A 16,248-nucleotide genomic window follows, 5' to 3' on the forward strand; every position below is an offset into this window, starting at 1 on the left:
GGGGCCTTGGAGAAGGGGTGGGAGCAAGAGCAAAGCAAGGGTTTTGGTTTTGTGCAATTAGAAAGTTGGCAGCCCTATCCCAGAGTTGGTTACACACAATTTATGGGGGACACATCCCTTTAAAATCACGTGAGGAATGTAGACATTGGTATAAGTAATAATAGATTGGTTTTCTAAATAGCATTTTAATCTGGAAATACTCTTATTGCAGACCTAGCTTAATGTATGGATCGTAAGGATCACACTTACTCAGTTGAAGGTAGTTTTTATTCCATTAATATGTGCTGATGATTCTTCTTCCATGTAACCTGACATAGTGCAGTCACTATCTTAGCTCTACATCAAGCCATGAGAATAGGCAGTGTTGTAAAATGTATAGTTGTGGATTTGAAAAATAAGTGAGAATTAATATATAGCTGTTTATTTCTACCAGTAGACTAGTGGCTTTGCTCCCCTGCAAAGGGTGACTGGGAGTGTGACTATAATGTAGCATAGATATGTGGCTAGAATCTTTTGAACTATAATACACAGTTCAACAGTAATGTTTTGCTGAACGTTGGCTCCACATCAGGAATCGGCAACCTTCGGCACGCGGCCCCCCCCCCCCCCCACGGTAAGCACATCCGTTGGCCTGCACCACTTCCCACAGCCCCCATTGGCCTGGAATGGCGAACTGCGTCCAGTGGGAGCCGCGATCGGCCGAATCTGCGGACGCAGCAGGTAAACAAACCGGTCCAGCCTGCCAGGGGGCTTACCCTGGTGGGCCATATGCTGAAGGCTGCCGATCCCTTGCTCTACATATTGACCAGAAGGATGTATTTTGAGGGGATCACTTTAGCTTCCTTTTTCTTATAGTGTCTGACAGTGCTACTTGATGGACTTATTCTTTTGCCACCATTGTCGAAAACAGTGTTCTCATTTGAAACTGCTCTTCAGCAGTTTTCTGCAGAACAGTGGTTCCTTTGCTGCTGCATTGCCTCTTGTTGTCAGTCATATAAATGATCAAAATGAGTAATAAATAAAATAGGCGTCAGGCTCCATAAATATATTTTACATTAAAAAAATAAATATTTTACTGGCAGTTTACATTAGCAGTGGAATTTCAATATTCAATTTTTAAAAAATGGTGCTTTTAGTGAAAAGTTTCTATTTCCATGCCTTAATTATGTATGTGAAACTTTGTTAGCACTAATTTAGTCTCTTGCCTGAAACAGCCAATAAATTTTGTGCTGGCTCGTGAATATCAACACCATATAAAGAAGACAGTGTAAATAGTGCAGAGATCTCAAAGTGCTTTACATATATTAATGAATTTATCCTCATAACACCTCTGTGAGTATGGAAGCAGGTAAATTCTAGTTGTTGTTTTACACATGAGGCAATTGAGGTACAAAGAGGCAGATTCTTTCAAAGTCATGCAGGAAGCCTCTGGCAGAACTGAGAATAGAATCTGTTTCCTGACTCCCAGCCATGTGTCCTAACCACAAGACCAACCGTCCTTCCTGAGACAAGTGAAACAAGCCCTAATAAAGTAGTTGAAAGAAAGTCAATAAGTACTTCCCATGTTGGCCATATTTTTATTAAGCTGGAAAAAATCAAATGGTTGGAGAACAAAGCTTATTCTTTTCTTGTGAAATGAGCAGTAATTAGAGCATCATCTTCTTTGGAATGGATTAATCTGTCATGAAGGGCCTGATTTAGATTTACTAATACAGCCTGCCAATAACTTGTATATGTGATGTGTTTCTGTCATTTTCTAATATGATGAGCCTTGACATCTCACAACTGTTCACCCAGGATAGAATTAATTTTAATCACCTTTTTATTTCATATGAACAAGTGCAATTTAAAACCAATTGCTGTATTACAGAATCACTAAAGTATTAAAATTCAGAATGGCATAATAAAAAGCTTACAATAATTTTTTTCCAGGCATCAGTATACTAGAGTGTGTAATAAGGATTAAGCTTAATTAAGTAGAAAATTATCCTTTGATAACCAGATAACCCCAGAACATGCTTTTCAGATTTCTAGGAGTGTGCACATAATTTCTTTCTGCCATTAGAAGACAAAAAATATAAATGCTCCTTGAGTTGTTCCTCGAATTTCTGGGACTACCATTCCAGGCAGCAGCCAGGATATACAAAAATATGAGTCTTAGAATTCATCTGTCAATTCCCCTTTGGAGATGTTGGCTCAGAATAGTCTAGTAGAACTGCGTGCCAGGAACACCCAATTTGTAACCTAAGTTCTGCCACTGACTTGCTTTGTACCTTGGGCAAGCAAAAATACTTGCTATGTTCTACACCTGTCCTACTATGGCATTCAGACTATTTGTTTGGGAGTTTGGCTGCTGCTAAATACTTGCAGTTCTGGCTTTCCAGTACCAATTGAAAGTCCATTGCTACATAATCAGTAACATACCCATTCTAGTAAACTCTGCATTTAAAAAATTAGTTTTGTGAAGACTACATTGATACTATATCTTGGTTTTATTTCCATGTCCATGTTTTGATATGGAAAGTTTCTCATGGTAACTCATTGGTGAATATTATTGGTCCCGTTCTGTACCAAACTACAGAAGATAGGAGTTATTTGTGCCCCAAGGTGGGAAGTCTTAGCTCTTTAGCTGCAGCTGTAGCACCTCATGCTTTTAGCTCTGGAGATCTCCACTTTAGTCCTCAGTGTATTGGCCAAGATGATGGCCATCACTCTGGTATTTAGCTTCAGGTTATAGGGTGGTTGAGTTTCAAGGATTAGAGGTTAATCTAACGTCTTCTTTTTCTTCTTTCTTGCATTAATCCCATCAAATGGGGTCTGCTCTATGAGTCCTCTCCCTCCAAAGTACTCTGTTCAATGCCATATCCTCTGATACTACATACTGACCTGTCTTCCTTTATGACATCCTTCTTGGGTTGACTTGTCTGTCTTTTTTTTTTCTTGGTGGAGTTTCTCAGTACTGTGCTTCACATGACCAAACCATCTCAGCCTGCACTTCCTCATTTTTTGTTTATGGGTGTTAATTTGAGTATATCTCTAACATACATATTCCTTGTGTGGTCTTTCTTACTTATATCATTCATCTACCTCAACAGTTGCATTTCTATGGAACAGATTATTTGCTCATGTTTCTTCTTTGTTGTCTAACACTTAGCACCAGACATTAAAACCAAACGGACCATGGTTTTATAGACTTTCCCTTTTAATCTTCCTGTCACATGCTAAATCAATTATCTCTCCCCATTTGAGCCACGCTTTTATTATTGTAGCTCTCATTTCATCGTCCATTTCCACATTTTCCTGGATTCTGGAAACCAGATACTTGAACCTTTGCATTTTCAGTATTGTCTGTCCCTCTAGTTTCAAGAATAGTTCTTCATTGTTCACATTATTGAAATTACATACTATATACTCTGGTTTTCCTCTGCTTATTTTGAGCCCATGTCTCTCCAACAGATTAATGTAACCTCTCTTAAACATTTTTACATGATCTTCTAAAATATTACTTCAAATAATCAGTCTTCCTTCCTTACATAATTTTTACCTGTACCTGTCCTTGGTAATGTTTTGATTTCCAAATTAAACCTGAAATGGTACTGTGGATTCTATATGGAACACGCAAAGTTCACTAGCCTCCTGTATCGATCTGCCAGATAGCTTTTTGTTTGTTCTGACATGCATGGGTTAGGTCAGCCTAAATCTGGTAGAACAGTCTTTAAATGCTGTGTCTCTGTGTTTCTCATTGTTTTCCTTTGGCAGAACTGTCACTTAAAGGTCATGATTAATCCCTTCTGTTACAGCAATGTCATTAAAAGGGGAAAAGACTTAAGTTGGTTCTACCTCATAAAATCTATAATGCAGGTCATAGAGCTGCCATGTCGCTTCATTTTGCTGTCATGTTGAAGTTTTTTTGGATCTCAAGACCCCGTGCTTAGTGAATTGAGGAAAGATGGCTAGGTTCTCTTCCACATGGGTCCTGCAGTTGTGCAGAAAACAATTTTGTCACAAGTCTGGCAATAATTGATACTTTTCTTAAAGCCCCAGGTCCTGAAATCCTGAGATTTTCATGAGAATTTCAGCTTTCATTTTATTTTAAAAAAAAAAAAAAAAAAAAAGTTTCTGGCCTGTGTAGTTTCAGAAAAAAGCTTGACTGTAATCTATAAACTCAAAAAGTAGATGACAAATAAAAAGGACCTGTTGTTTTTTTTGTTTTGTTTTTTAATTTTTAATCTTGCAATTTTTTTTGAGGTCCAACTCCTGATTTTCAAATGTTTGGAGTTCGCAGTGCTGTGAAAGGGACCTAAAGAGGAGAGTAGTTATATCTGTGGTTTGTGACAAGCTGCATTCCCCCCCCCCCCGCCCCACCACCACACCTTTAAAGTTCTCTATCCAAAGATTGCTCTTGCATGATAAGTCAGGGCACTGGCCCTTCAGAAAGAGTGTTCCCCATTTCACCTTTTAGCAGATTGTGCTGTAGCATTACTCAAGAATTCCCTCTCTGCAATGATCTTACTTCCTGCAGTCCTGAGAGAGTAATATCTGATAAGAGAATTCATACTCTCATCCCTTGCATGTAAGTGAAAATGTGCACCATCTAGACTGCCTTAATATAAAGCTCTTTGTAGTATAATCACTTAAGCATAAAAACCTATCAGTTTAAAAGATCTAGAACCCAACTAACATATGGGCTTATCGGTTTCCGTGAATATAAGAAAAAGGAGTTATATTTGCTACTTGTATGATCTTGTCAGTATTTATTGTTTCCTACTCACTTGGTTAATCTCAAAGACCAAGTATTCATCTGCAAAGTATAACTTTTTTGAAATATATCTGTTTGTCTTAAAATGAATATAGTGGATGGGGTTTTTGTGTTTTTTGTTTTTAAAATTAATTGATTTTTCTTCTAAAAAACCTTTCCTGGAATAAGAACTTTTATGTCTAGTTTTAACATGGAGCAAATGTATACAAATAAAATATGAACTCTTAAAAATTAAGATATTATACATGCATGACTATAATAAAGAATCAAAGAATCGTGATGTTAAACATTATTTTCTTTTTCTTTTTCCTTTACAGATAGCTGAGGCCTATTTTCAGGAGGAGGAATGTATCCTTTCATTGATCAAAATTAACAGTGCTCCATTTTGTAAAAAAGTAAAGTGGCATCATAAAAATTTGAAAGAAAAACAGACTTTGATGGTTCACAGGCTGTGGATCAGGGTTAGGAAAAGGTGAACATGCCACGTTTTATACATGAGTAAGCCTACAATATGTGCTTTCTGCTGTGCTTTCTTAGCCAGCTAGCTGGAGTACAAGTAAAGAAAGCTGTACTGATATAATTGGTAATGCCTGCCAGAAACAAAGACATAAGCAAAACAGTTATATGCTTCAAAGAAATCAACTGTTTTACATGAGAAATCCTCTTCTGAGTATTAGACATTAAGAATATGCCTTATCCAAATAGGATATATATCCTAATTTATAAAAATACTACTGTAGTGATGGTGGGCCTGTGTGTGTGTTCTACTGTCCTCTGCATCAGGATAATGATAACTAGTGCACAGTGTTGAAGGAGAACTTGGCAGTAACAAAAGCAAAACAATAACATATGATTTTTACCATCCAAACACTTATTGGTCAAATGTTACATAGGGATACAGTTTAGTTTAATAGTTTCTCAAACCACAAACAGTTGCTTCTTGGAACAGCTAGTTCTGGGGCACACATGGGGAGAGGTTACTCTTGACCTATTCCTAAACAATACACAGGACTTGATTCCAGGAGTTGAGCCAGTCATAGTGACTATAACATAATCTAACTTAATTTCCTCCTAGGAGGGACTGATCATACTAAAACCTAATGCTGTGATGTTATGCTTTAGGAAGTATGGTTTTTCAAAAAACTTGGAAACTCTTTAGAACCTAAAAATGAAAGCTAAGAAATATATATCCTTAGTATGGGTATGGAGGCTACTTAAGTATATATCACATTACTCATGGAATTTATGCATATCCTTAAACAAAAAAGAAAGCAGAAAGGCAATTTAAAAATCGTTATGATTAAATAGCAAAATACAAGGTTTTACAAGTCCCAGAAAATATTCTTCCAAACATGGAAATCTAGCCCAAGTGATATTAAACCGTATTTAGAAAGGGATAGAGAATAATTCTGAAAATACTGTAAAGCTAGTATTTAAAATAGAATGTATGTCACCACTTTGAGCATTACTTTTGGTTATCCCATCTGAAAAAGGGATAAGAAAGAGAGAAAATAAATGAAAATGTAGAGGCATGGAAAATATTTGTCAGTAAGTGAGATTAAAAGATTAGGACTATTTAGTTTAGAGCAAACATGACAGAAGTACAGTATAGAGAAAACCACATGGGTGCTCACATTTCATACTAGAAGAGCGTTGCTTTAATTGAAAAGCAATACCTTGAAAGCTAGTCAAAGGGAATATGTTTTTAACACTATGCTTAGAGAAGCTGTCTAACTCAATGCCATGAGACAATGGGGCAAAGAATTTAGCATGGATTAGACATTTATGTCAATAATACGGGTAGCTAAAATTATGCTAACTATAATAAATATTTGTGAGGGATAACAGCTCTTGCAACCATTAACTCTGTGGAATTAGGAAAGAATTTACCCCAGCTGTACTCCTGCATAATTATTCATGATAGGGATTTTAAACCTTCCTCTGAAGAATCTGATATTAACAATCAGTGGAGACAGGATACTGGATTAAATGTGCCATTGGTCTGATCCAATAAGGCAATTGCTATGTTCTGAGTTTTATTTTCTACTAAGTTTATAAAAGGCAAGGAATATGAACTCCTTTAGTGCTGTTTGTTTGTCATGCTATACATTTGTATCCCATAGTTAGTAAAAAGAGCAAGTACTTCTTGTGTCTTTGTGGTGGTTACTATATTATTTTATTTGGTATAAATAATGCAAATGTGTCTATATACTCAGAACCTGATTCACTCTGTTTTCATCTCCAATATATTGCCAAATGGAATTTGAAATAGCTGAACGTGTAAACACCTGGCAAGAGGTAGTTTAAAATGGAATGATTGTTAGCTAACTTCATACTGCTTGGCAGGAGTAGAATTAGTAGGAAAGTATACTTTTAGAACACATTTGCAGACACAATGAAGGCCCTGCAGAGGGGGGGGGAAGAGATGGTTGGTAAAGGAGGAATGCAGGGCCGGCGCTAGGATTTTTGTCGCCCCAAGCAAAAACATTTTTGGCCGCCCCTGATTTTTTTGTGTGTGCCCCTCCTGCCCCTGGCTCTGCCCCAACTCCGCCCCTTCCCCAAATCCCCAGCTCCACCTCCTCCCCCGGGCATGCCACATTCCCTCCCTCCCCCCACTTCCTGCGGCTCCCCCCCACCCTCGCTCACCTCCGCTCCGCCTGCTCCCCTGAACACGCCACCGCTCCGCTTCTCCCCCTCTCTCCCCAAACAGCTGTTTTGCGCGCTGCAAGCCTGGGAGGGAGGGAGGAGAAGCCAAGTGGCAGCATGCTTGGAGGAGGCAGCAGTGGTGGAGCAGAGGTGAGCTGGGGGAGAAGTGGAGCGGCGGCGGTGGGGCAGTCAGGGGAGCAGGTGGAGGCAAAGTGGAGGCAAGCTAGGGTGGCGGGGGCACATTCCTAGGGGCGGCATGGCTGGCACCGGAATGCCGTCCCTAGAAATGTGCCATCCCATGCACCTGCTTGTTTTGCTGGTGCCTAGAGCCAGTCCTGGAGGAATGGCAAGCATAATCTCAAAATATATCACAAAAAATGAGACCCCTTCATACTTCAAAAATAGATTGTCTGAAGAATAACTTTTTTGCTGGTGGCTATTCACACCTTACTGCAGCTGTGCAAACAAAGTACTGTATTAAAAGTCCTTGCCCTAAGAAGGGGAAATCAAAATGCTTGCAGTCCTTTAAAGTTATACCCTGTGTTTTGTCTAACAGGTTTTTGGTGAAGATGTGTTCTTTGGGAAGAGATAAATTGCCTCCAAGTGCTACTTTATTATTATTGGTTAAGCTTCTACAGCAGGGGTCAGCAATCTTTGAGAAGTGGCATGCCAAGTCTTCATTCATTTAAGGTTTTGCTTGCCAGTAATAAATTTTACATTTACGGGGCCCCCTGATGGAACCCCAGACTGGCAGTGGGATGAGCAGGGCCGGTGGCCAGACCCCAGCTGACAGAGTCCAGCGGATGGAACCCCAGACCGGCAGCAGGCTGAGGAGCTCAGTAAGCTGCTGGTCTGGGGTTCCATCTGCCGCCCATACTGTCGGTCTAGCGTCCCGGCCGCCGGCCCTGCTCATCCTGCTGCCAGCCTGGATGGATGGAACCCGGGCGGCCATGGGCTGAGTGGGGCCGGCAGCCGGGACCCTGGCTGGCAGGGGCCAGTGGACAGAACCCCAGACCGGCAGCACGGGTGGCAGATGGAACCCAAGACCGAAAGCGCGCTGAGCCACTCAGCCCGCTGCCGGTCTGGGATTCTGTCCACTGGCCCCTTCCAGCCAGGGTCCCGGCCTCCAGCCCCGCTCAGCCCACTGCCGGCCTAGATGGACAGAACCCCGGGCCGGCGGTGGGCTGAGCGGGGCTGGCGGACAGAACCCCTGGCCGGCGGCGGGCTGAGCGGGGCTGGCGGACAGAACCCCTGGCCGGCGGCAGGCTGAGCTGCTCAACCCACTGCCAGCCCGGGGTTCCGTCCATCCAGGCCAGCAGTGGGCTGAGCAGGGCCGGCGGCTGGGACCCTGGCAGGCAGCAGAGTGCCACTAAAAATCAGTTTGCTTGCTTCTGGTTACTGACCCCTGTTCTACAGTATGCTTAGTTCTGTTTAAAACACAGAGAAAGATGGTCTCTGTCCCAAGAAGCTTACAGTTTAGACAGACACAAAATGCACTTGATGTCTTTGGATGTGGGTGGCTCTGTCTTTGAGTGTAGTAATGCTTGTCTTTGCTTTTGGGGTGATTTTTTTTTTTTCAATAAGTAAGTTAACACAAAAATGTGTAATGTACCTGCGCTTAAAAACTCATAGTTGATCAAATATACTTTCTCGGGGTCAAACTTTGTGGAAAGAGATGATAATGTAATAAAAGAATCTTCCATGCTGCTTTTAGGAAGGTATATTTTCAACTCTTTTTCAGTTTTTGTTTAGTTTAATTTATTCAAGTCTGTTAGAGTGCTGACCATATAACCACTCACACAAGTACCAAAATGGATGTATCAGGTTTCAGTCATAGAACTAGACTATGTCCTTTTGAACGTGGTATCAAATACAGGTATATCCCAATATGTCTGTCTGTATCTGTATTTCTCTTTAACCTTCCATTCAGATGAGAAGGCAATGAAGTTCATTCAGCTAGAACGACTATATCATGAGCAGCTACTTGCAAATCTTTCTTCCATTCAGGAGCAGTGGGGTAAGTTCAGTCTGTTCTAATGTGGTGGAGAGGAGAATTATCTTTTAGATACAGCTTATGGAACTTGTTCTTTCTAAATAATAGAACAAATATTTTTCCAGTCAATACTGTGTTGCAAAAACAAAAGTAGCTTTTTCACCAGAACCTTTAAGAGCCCGTCATGAGAAAATTATTCTTTTCTTGGATTTTTCTCCTGTCGTCTTTGTGAAGAAAAGGCATGCTTAAGGGATCATTCTTTATCTTGGTCAGTTTCTGTACTTTGAATTCTCTACCATCGTTGATTCTTATATTTTCTGGTGAAACTAGCATGACAATTGTTTCATTTCTTGAAAACACAACTTATTGTGTCATGATGATATCCTTTTTATCTAGAGTCTTCTTCGTAATTGTACAGCATACACAGAACAGATTTGTTTTATTGATAAAAAACAAAATTGGACTTGAACATATTTTGCCATAAACTAGTCTCTTTGGCTTCCACATTTTTATGGCTAAATACATGCTAATTTTTTAGCAGTGTTGCTAAAACTATTTGTGGTTTAATTTAGAAACGAAGTGGAAAACAGCAGTGCCCAGTACAGTTATGACTCTGAGTAATTCAGCTAAAGGACTTAACAATGAAGAGTTAGAAAATCTTGCTAAACTTTGTACATCACATCAAGAGTAAGTATAGCAAACTTTATTACTTTAGCAAGTGGAAGTGTACTTCCTTGTTATTTGTATGGCAGATGTTTGAAATGGATTCAACAACTTCCCCCAAAATAAAAATTGTAGCAGTTGATTTAAAATGGATCAAAATCAATTCACAACTACAAGACAGATGCTGTTCTTGATAGGAAATGTTTGGTTTTAATCTGTAGTAAGAATACTTTGTTCTACAGTAACTTCTCAAACAGGATTAATATTGTTAAAAAAGTTTCTACAGAATCCAGGTATTACTTTGATAGTCTGGGGAGTTGAAGAGTTTATACTTGGATCACATTGCTGTATTCTTTTGCTGAACTGGTGAGGATTCAATTGGACAAAATTGTCCTTTAGTCCCCAAATATACAGTTATGATCAGTCATATTGGGGTGGCAGTCCTCAAGTAAAGTGTGATATGATTAGTGTGTGCTAAGAAAGTTACTATTCAAGATGAAACAAAACAGCAGATGAAAACTGTGTACTATAGAGATACTGGATTCTACAGTCTGATGTAGTTATCTGATCATGTTCTGGCAAGACACAAACACAAATAATTCAAACATAAAAATCATCAATGAGGAGCTTTTAAAAGTTTAAAATTCAAAGTCTGTGCCTGCAGTACTAGAAGGCTGATGAAACATGCTCGTGACTTGCACTTTAACCATAGCATAATTCTTGCCACCGCTTGCATTTAGCAAGTCATTCAGAAAAGATTACAGTAATATCAATCAGTGGCTAACAGTTGGGTCCCTTTAAAGCCAAGGTGTTTAGGCATGAGAGTTAAGTAGTTTCTTTCTATACAGCAGAGGAGCTGCTCTCATATTTTTGAATTTCTCTAGTGCCATTGGGAAGGAATGCACTACAGGGACTCTCTTCACCTAAAGCAATTATATTAATAATAAATAATAGTGCTTAGCTCCTTTTATTTATTTTGTTTGTTTGTTTATTTATTTATCGTAGTATCATAGAAATGTAGGGCTCAAAGGGATATTGAGAAGCCATCAAGTACAGCCCTCTGACTATACCTGACAAGTGTTTTGTCCAACCTGTTTATAAAAACCTCCAGTGAGGATTCCACAACCTCCCTTGGAAGCCTTATTCCATTTTTTCACCACTCTTACAGTTAGAAAGTTTTTCCTAGTATCCAACCTAAATCTCCCTTGCTGCAGATTAAGGCTGTTACTTCTTGTCCTACATTTAATGGACGTGGAGAACAATTGATCACAGTCCTCGTTGTAGTTTGATTACGGTTTTGAGTATGATCTTTCAACCAGTTATGCACCCACATTATAGTAATTTCACATGGACTACATTTCCCTAGTTTGCTTGTGTGAGAATGTCATGCGGGACTGTGTCAGAAGCCTTACTAATATATTTATATAACATTATAAGATAAAAAGAGGCACCATGGCCTGAAGGTCAACAGACTTGGGACTGTTCTGGACTGGAGGGAGCCCTTTCTGAAGGAAAGAGGCTCTCAGAGTATACCTGGACAAAAAGTCCCCTTTCTATTATGTTGAGGCTATTTCTATACTACCGCGGGATCGATTGTGCCTGCGATCAATGCACTGGGGGTCGATTTAGTTGGTCTAGTGAAGATCCGCTAAATCAATGGCAGATCGCTCTCCAGTGGACTCTGGTACTCCACTGGGAACAAGAGAAGTAAGGTAAGTCAATGGGAGAGCGTCTCCTGTCGACCCAGCGTGGTGTAGACACCGCAATAACTCAGTCTAAGCTATGTCTACTCCAACTACATTATTTATGTAGCTCAGATCGACTTAGAATATCCAGGTTGGAAGGGACCTCAGGAGGTCATCTAGTCCAACCCCCTGCTCAAAGCAGGACCAATCCCCAATTTTTGTCCCAGATCCCTAAGTGGCCCCCTCAAGGATTGAACTCACAACCCTGGGTTTAGCAGGCCAATGCTAAAGCCACTGAGCTATCCCTCCCCCATGCTACACTGCAGTAGGGTAGACATAGCCTGAGAGTGCTACAACACAGGCAGCTGCATAGATCTCAACTGTGATCGTGTGGCACAGAGAGAGAGAAATAAACTCTCAAGCAGGTCCAAGGCCATTAAAGTGTTGGTATTAACCAACAAACCCTGAAACTCCACCCAGAAACCCACAGGCAACCAGTGCAAATCCGGAAGGTGGCTGTTATATGACTGAAGCAGGATCCTCCGCTTAACAAGCGGCATTCTGCACTTGTCAGATGGACTTAAGGTAGAGCCCCAAATGGAGCATATTGCAGTAGTTTCGCCTTGAGGTGACTGTCCTCAATCACTGCATTGAGATTTGCTTTGGTAAGAAAAGACTACAGTGTCCTGGGCAGTTGCAAAAGAAGAGAGCCATCTTTGCTATCACTGAATGGTGATCATCCAGTAGTAACTGAAAATCTAACCAGATTCCAAGGTTGTAAAAATGACTGCACATGGCAGAGAGATGTGCTTCATCAGAGGGACAGATACAGTTTTTGTTTTTTCCAGCCTTCTACCATCCTTTCCATTCTTGCCTGGCAATAACTTCAGCCAGCTTGCTGTCATCCATGTGTCACTGAGGGAATAATTTGGCTTGCAGAACCTTTATCACAGGTGGTGATGCATAAGAAGAAAACAGCTTGACTGTCAAAGCCTAGATTAGGTTGCCTGGCTGGCAGTCAGAAAAAAATCATTTCTTTACTTATAGTCTGAGCACATTTGATATGGAGCCATTGGAAAGCAGAAACCTGAAACTCTGTTGAGGCAACTTTAGCCCTGTGGCTGCAGTAGCAGCTTGCTACTGGTCTCTGACTGATAATGAAGGATTCCTTTGCCCAAGTGCCTCTCAGGTTCCCTAATATACAGCCTCATTACATGTAGTCTTGGGATAGGAAATTTGGACCATATAGTTTGGATTTCGGCCAAACTATAGGCTTGGAATAGGAGATTTGGTCCATATAGTTTACATATTTAAACATATACACAGCATCTAGCAGCATCTCTGTAGGCACAGAATAGTAGTCTTATTGTAAATAACTTTTTTCTCTTTTCAGAGTAGCAGCCATGTTAGTCTGTATCTGCAAAAAGAAAAGGAGTACTTGTGGTACCTTAGAGACTAACAAATTTATTTGAGCATAAGCGAAAGCAGCACAAGTACTGTTTTCTCCTTGACATTTATTCCATGTGTCCTCACTTAATTGACTAAAATTCAGATACATTACATCTGTGTTCCCTTCCTCCACTAATTATGTAATTTGATCAAAATTAGTGGCTATGTTTATTTGGCATAACTTGTTCTTTAAATATCCATGTTATCATTCCTGTTATCAGTATTCTCTAGATGTTTATAGATTCTTTTAATAGTTGTTCCATGTTTTTTCTAGGGATTGAAGTTAGATTTACCTGGTGACCAAAATCAAAATCACTTTTCTGTTTTGTTTTTTTTTTGTTGTTTTAAGATGGAGCTTTTTGAATATTTGAGCTATATGTTTTTCTAATTGAGAGCATAGATGTGTGATTTTTTCCCAGTAATTTATTTTATAATTCAAATGCTCATATTGGACACTTTTTTTGAGAGAGAGAGAGAGAGAGAGAGACTATTTTGGGCTGTTTCTGCTTTGCCTTTGCGCAAAAAAAAAAAAAAAAAGCTTGTAGACATTAAGGAATATTGTCAAGTTACAATCTAAACACTTTTTAAAAAATGTGTTAAACATTGTTTCTGTTTGCCCTGAAACCTCTTGCCAAGTGTTGTGGTTTTATAATAATTTTTAAAACAAACTCTCTCTCTCTCCCTTATTGCTGTGAGACAGGACTGACTGTACAGGATAAACCATGGAGCTAATTGTGTATCTAAAGCTGTAGAATACATAGCCTGATTTTCAACGGTGTTGATCCAGCTGTGGGTCCCACTGATTTCAGAGGGAGTGATGGGTGCACAATTCTTCCAAAAATCTGAACCAGAATAAACTGGGGGAGAGGGGGGGTAATATTTTTTCCAAATCTTTCGGTTACAGCAGATGTTACTTTTAATGCTAGTTGGAAAAAATTTACAGACAGAAGTATGATTTTTGAAGTTGTGTCCCTTTCAAAACACATTTACAAGAAGTTTAGAACATTTCTGATGTGTTGTTTTATTCTTTTAACTGCCTTCTCAATTACGTGCAGCAATGTCCATGATAATTGGCTTTCTAATGATGTTAACATATGGTACAGCTCTGTACTTTAAACTATGCTAGTGCACTGATAGTGTTTCAGTGTTGGAACTGTTCTGTGCTAATATTAGAGCACGGAAGGGACTACTATGATTTGTGCAGTAGTTATTGTGACATTTGTTGTGAAGAAAATTGTTACTGAAAGTGGTAATTTATTCTTTTCTTTATTGCTGCAGGCCACTTGTATCCAAACACAAGGTAAGAATTTATGTTTTCCTTGATGCTGCTTTACCAATTGAAAATATAAGTAAGGGTATTCTTTAGTGTGCTTTTGACATACTTTTTATAGAGTTGGTTTGGAAATTTTGTACAGAGTAGACTTCTCAAATAATTGCAGTGTTTGAGTTTAAAATCAACAGTTACAGTAAGTGCTGTCCTGTTTTACAGCTAGTAACTACTGAAAAGTCCTTGGGAGGCAATCAGTTTGGACAATTAATGGGATCAGAAGATTTAAAAGAAAGAGAGGCTGCTGCTTGTGATTCAGGTACAACTTGTATAGATGTACATATTTTCAAATGTACTCCTGTTGATATTGTGCAGCTGTTGCATTTGGAGTTGCAGCACATAACAGGAGCAGAAAAGAGAGTGCACATCATTTTTGCAAACTTTAATTTTTCACAGAATAGTATAAAGTATTTGCACAGCATAAATAATGAATAGTTCTAAGTAGGGAATGGTCTTCATAATAATAATTATTTTAAAATAGCATTTTAAAATATTTTAATTTTTTTGTGTTATATCCGTTCATATAACATACAAAAGGCTATGCTTAATAGGTACAAATGTCATACTAGTGCCAACCCAATGATCCTCCAATATATAAAATGCCTGGCTAGCAAGAGATCTTGTTATAAATATTCTAAGTTGTGGCCATTAAATATAGTTAATTATTTAAAATATCCATATTTTGGTCTGACATGTAATGTACCAATCCTGTATAAAGCTTCATTTTCCATACCAGCAAAGAAAAAATTAAGAAATGCATGTTTGGGGGTCTGAAAGAAAGAAAATGCATCATTAATATTTGTTCAGGATGATAACTGGAAGTGTCTCTCATCTTTACTTCCCTTTTCTGCAGTGACACAGTAGTGCTCTGTTTGAGGATAGCCCATACAGTATAATTGCATGGGAATGGAGAAGGAAGATAGTTTCTAAGCTATTTAACCCTAATACATCTTTCCTCGCTATGAGCAAAGATTTTTGCATGTTCCTGAGGTAGATGGTGAGAGTTAAAGTGGTCTAAAATTCAGTGCTTTTCTCTCTCCAGTGGCAACGGCCATCATCCAGGAGATTGGGGGGGGGGGGTCAGAAGCTAGGAGGTGATGGTGGCAGGGGACCACTGCTTCTCTACACACTACAGGTCTCTTCTCCTTCCATTCCACACCTCTATCATTACCACCATCACCACCCACACATACAGTTATCTTTCTGTCTGGGTTCTTATAGCACATCCACCACTGTGGCATCTAAGCTCATTCATGAGGCTGAAAAAAGTGCTGTCAGCTATCGTAATTTTATTATGAGTCTTGTAATGGTTGGTATATTTCTTACAATCCCAGTTCCTGGAATCAGGAGATTGCATGAGAATGTCCGATTGCCTTCTGTTTTTTAAGTAAGTTTGTGACTCTTATGGTTGCAAAGAAAAGCTTAAAAATATGAAGCGACTGCAGCCTGAAGGTTCAGAAACCCAAAAGAAACCAAAATTTATTACTTTTATTGCTGGTTGGAAAACAGAATTTCTGTTTCTAAATTTACTTTTTTTTCAGAATCAGAATGTAAGGCAAAATTTCCTGCAGAACAGAAATTCTGAAAAATTTCAATTCAGACCCATCAAAATGTTTTCTTTTGATAATGTCAAAACTTCATAATGTACAATATAAAATATTTGTATATAAAAATCATAATATTATAAAAATCAAAACAAATGACATAATTGTCAAAACAATGTATT

General features: G+C 39.1%; 1 protein-coding gene across 11 annotated transcripts in view; it reads left to right on the plus strand.

Annotated features, from left to right (window-relative positions):
- Positions 1-16,248, plus strand: part of CNST (consortin, connexin sorting protein) — a 121,703-nt gene that overhangs the window by 71,852 nt on the left and 33,603 nt on the right. For all 11 annotated transcript variants that reach the window (XM_043512270.1, XM_038393970.2, XM_038393969.2 and 8 more), the window contains 5 exons: positions 5,077-5,107; positions 9,336-9,422; positions 9,971-10,085; positions 14,474-14,495; positions 14,685-14,781. In XM_043512270.1, the coding sequence (XP_043368205.1) occupies positions 5,077-5,107; positions 9,336-9,422; positions 9,971-10,085; positions 14,474-14,495; positions 14,685-14,781 (352 nt within the window). The remainder of the gene's footprint in view (positions 1-5,076; positions 5,108-9,335; positions 9,423-9,970; positions 10,086-14,473; positions 14,496-14,684; positions 14,782-16,248) is intronic.

This window comes from Dermochelys coriacea, chromosome 3 (genome assembly GCF_009764565.3).
Source record: "Dermochelys coriacea isolate rDerCor1 chromosome 3, rDerCor1.pri.v4, whole genome shotgun sequence".
In the NCBI taxonomy this organism is placed as follows: domain Eukaryota; kingdom Metazoa; phylum Chordata; order Testudines; family Dermochelyidae; genus Dermochelys; species Dermochelys coriacea.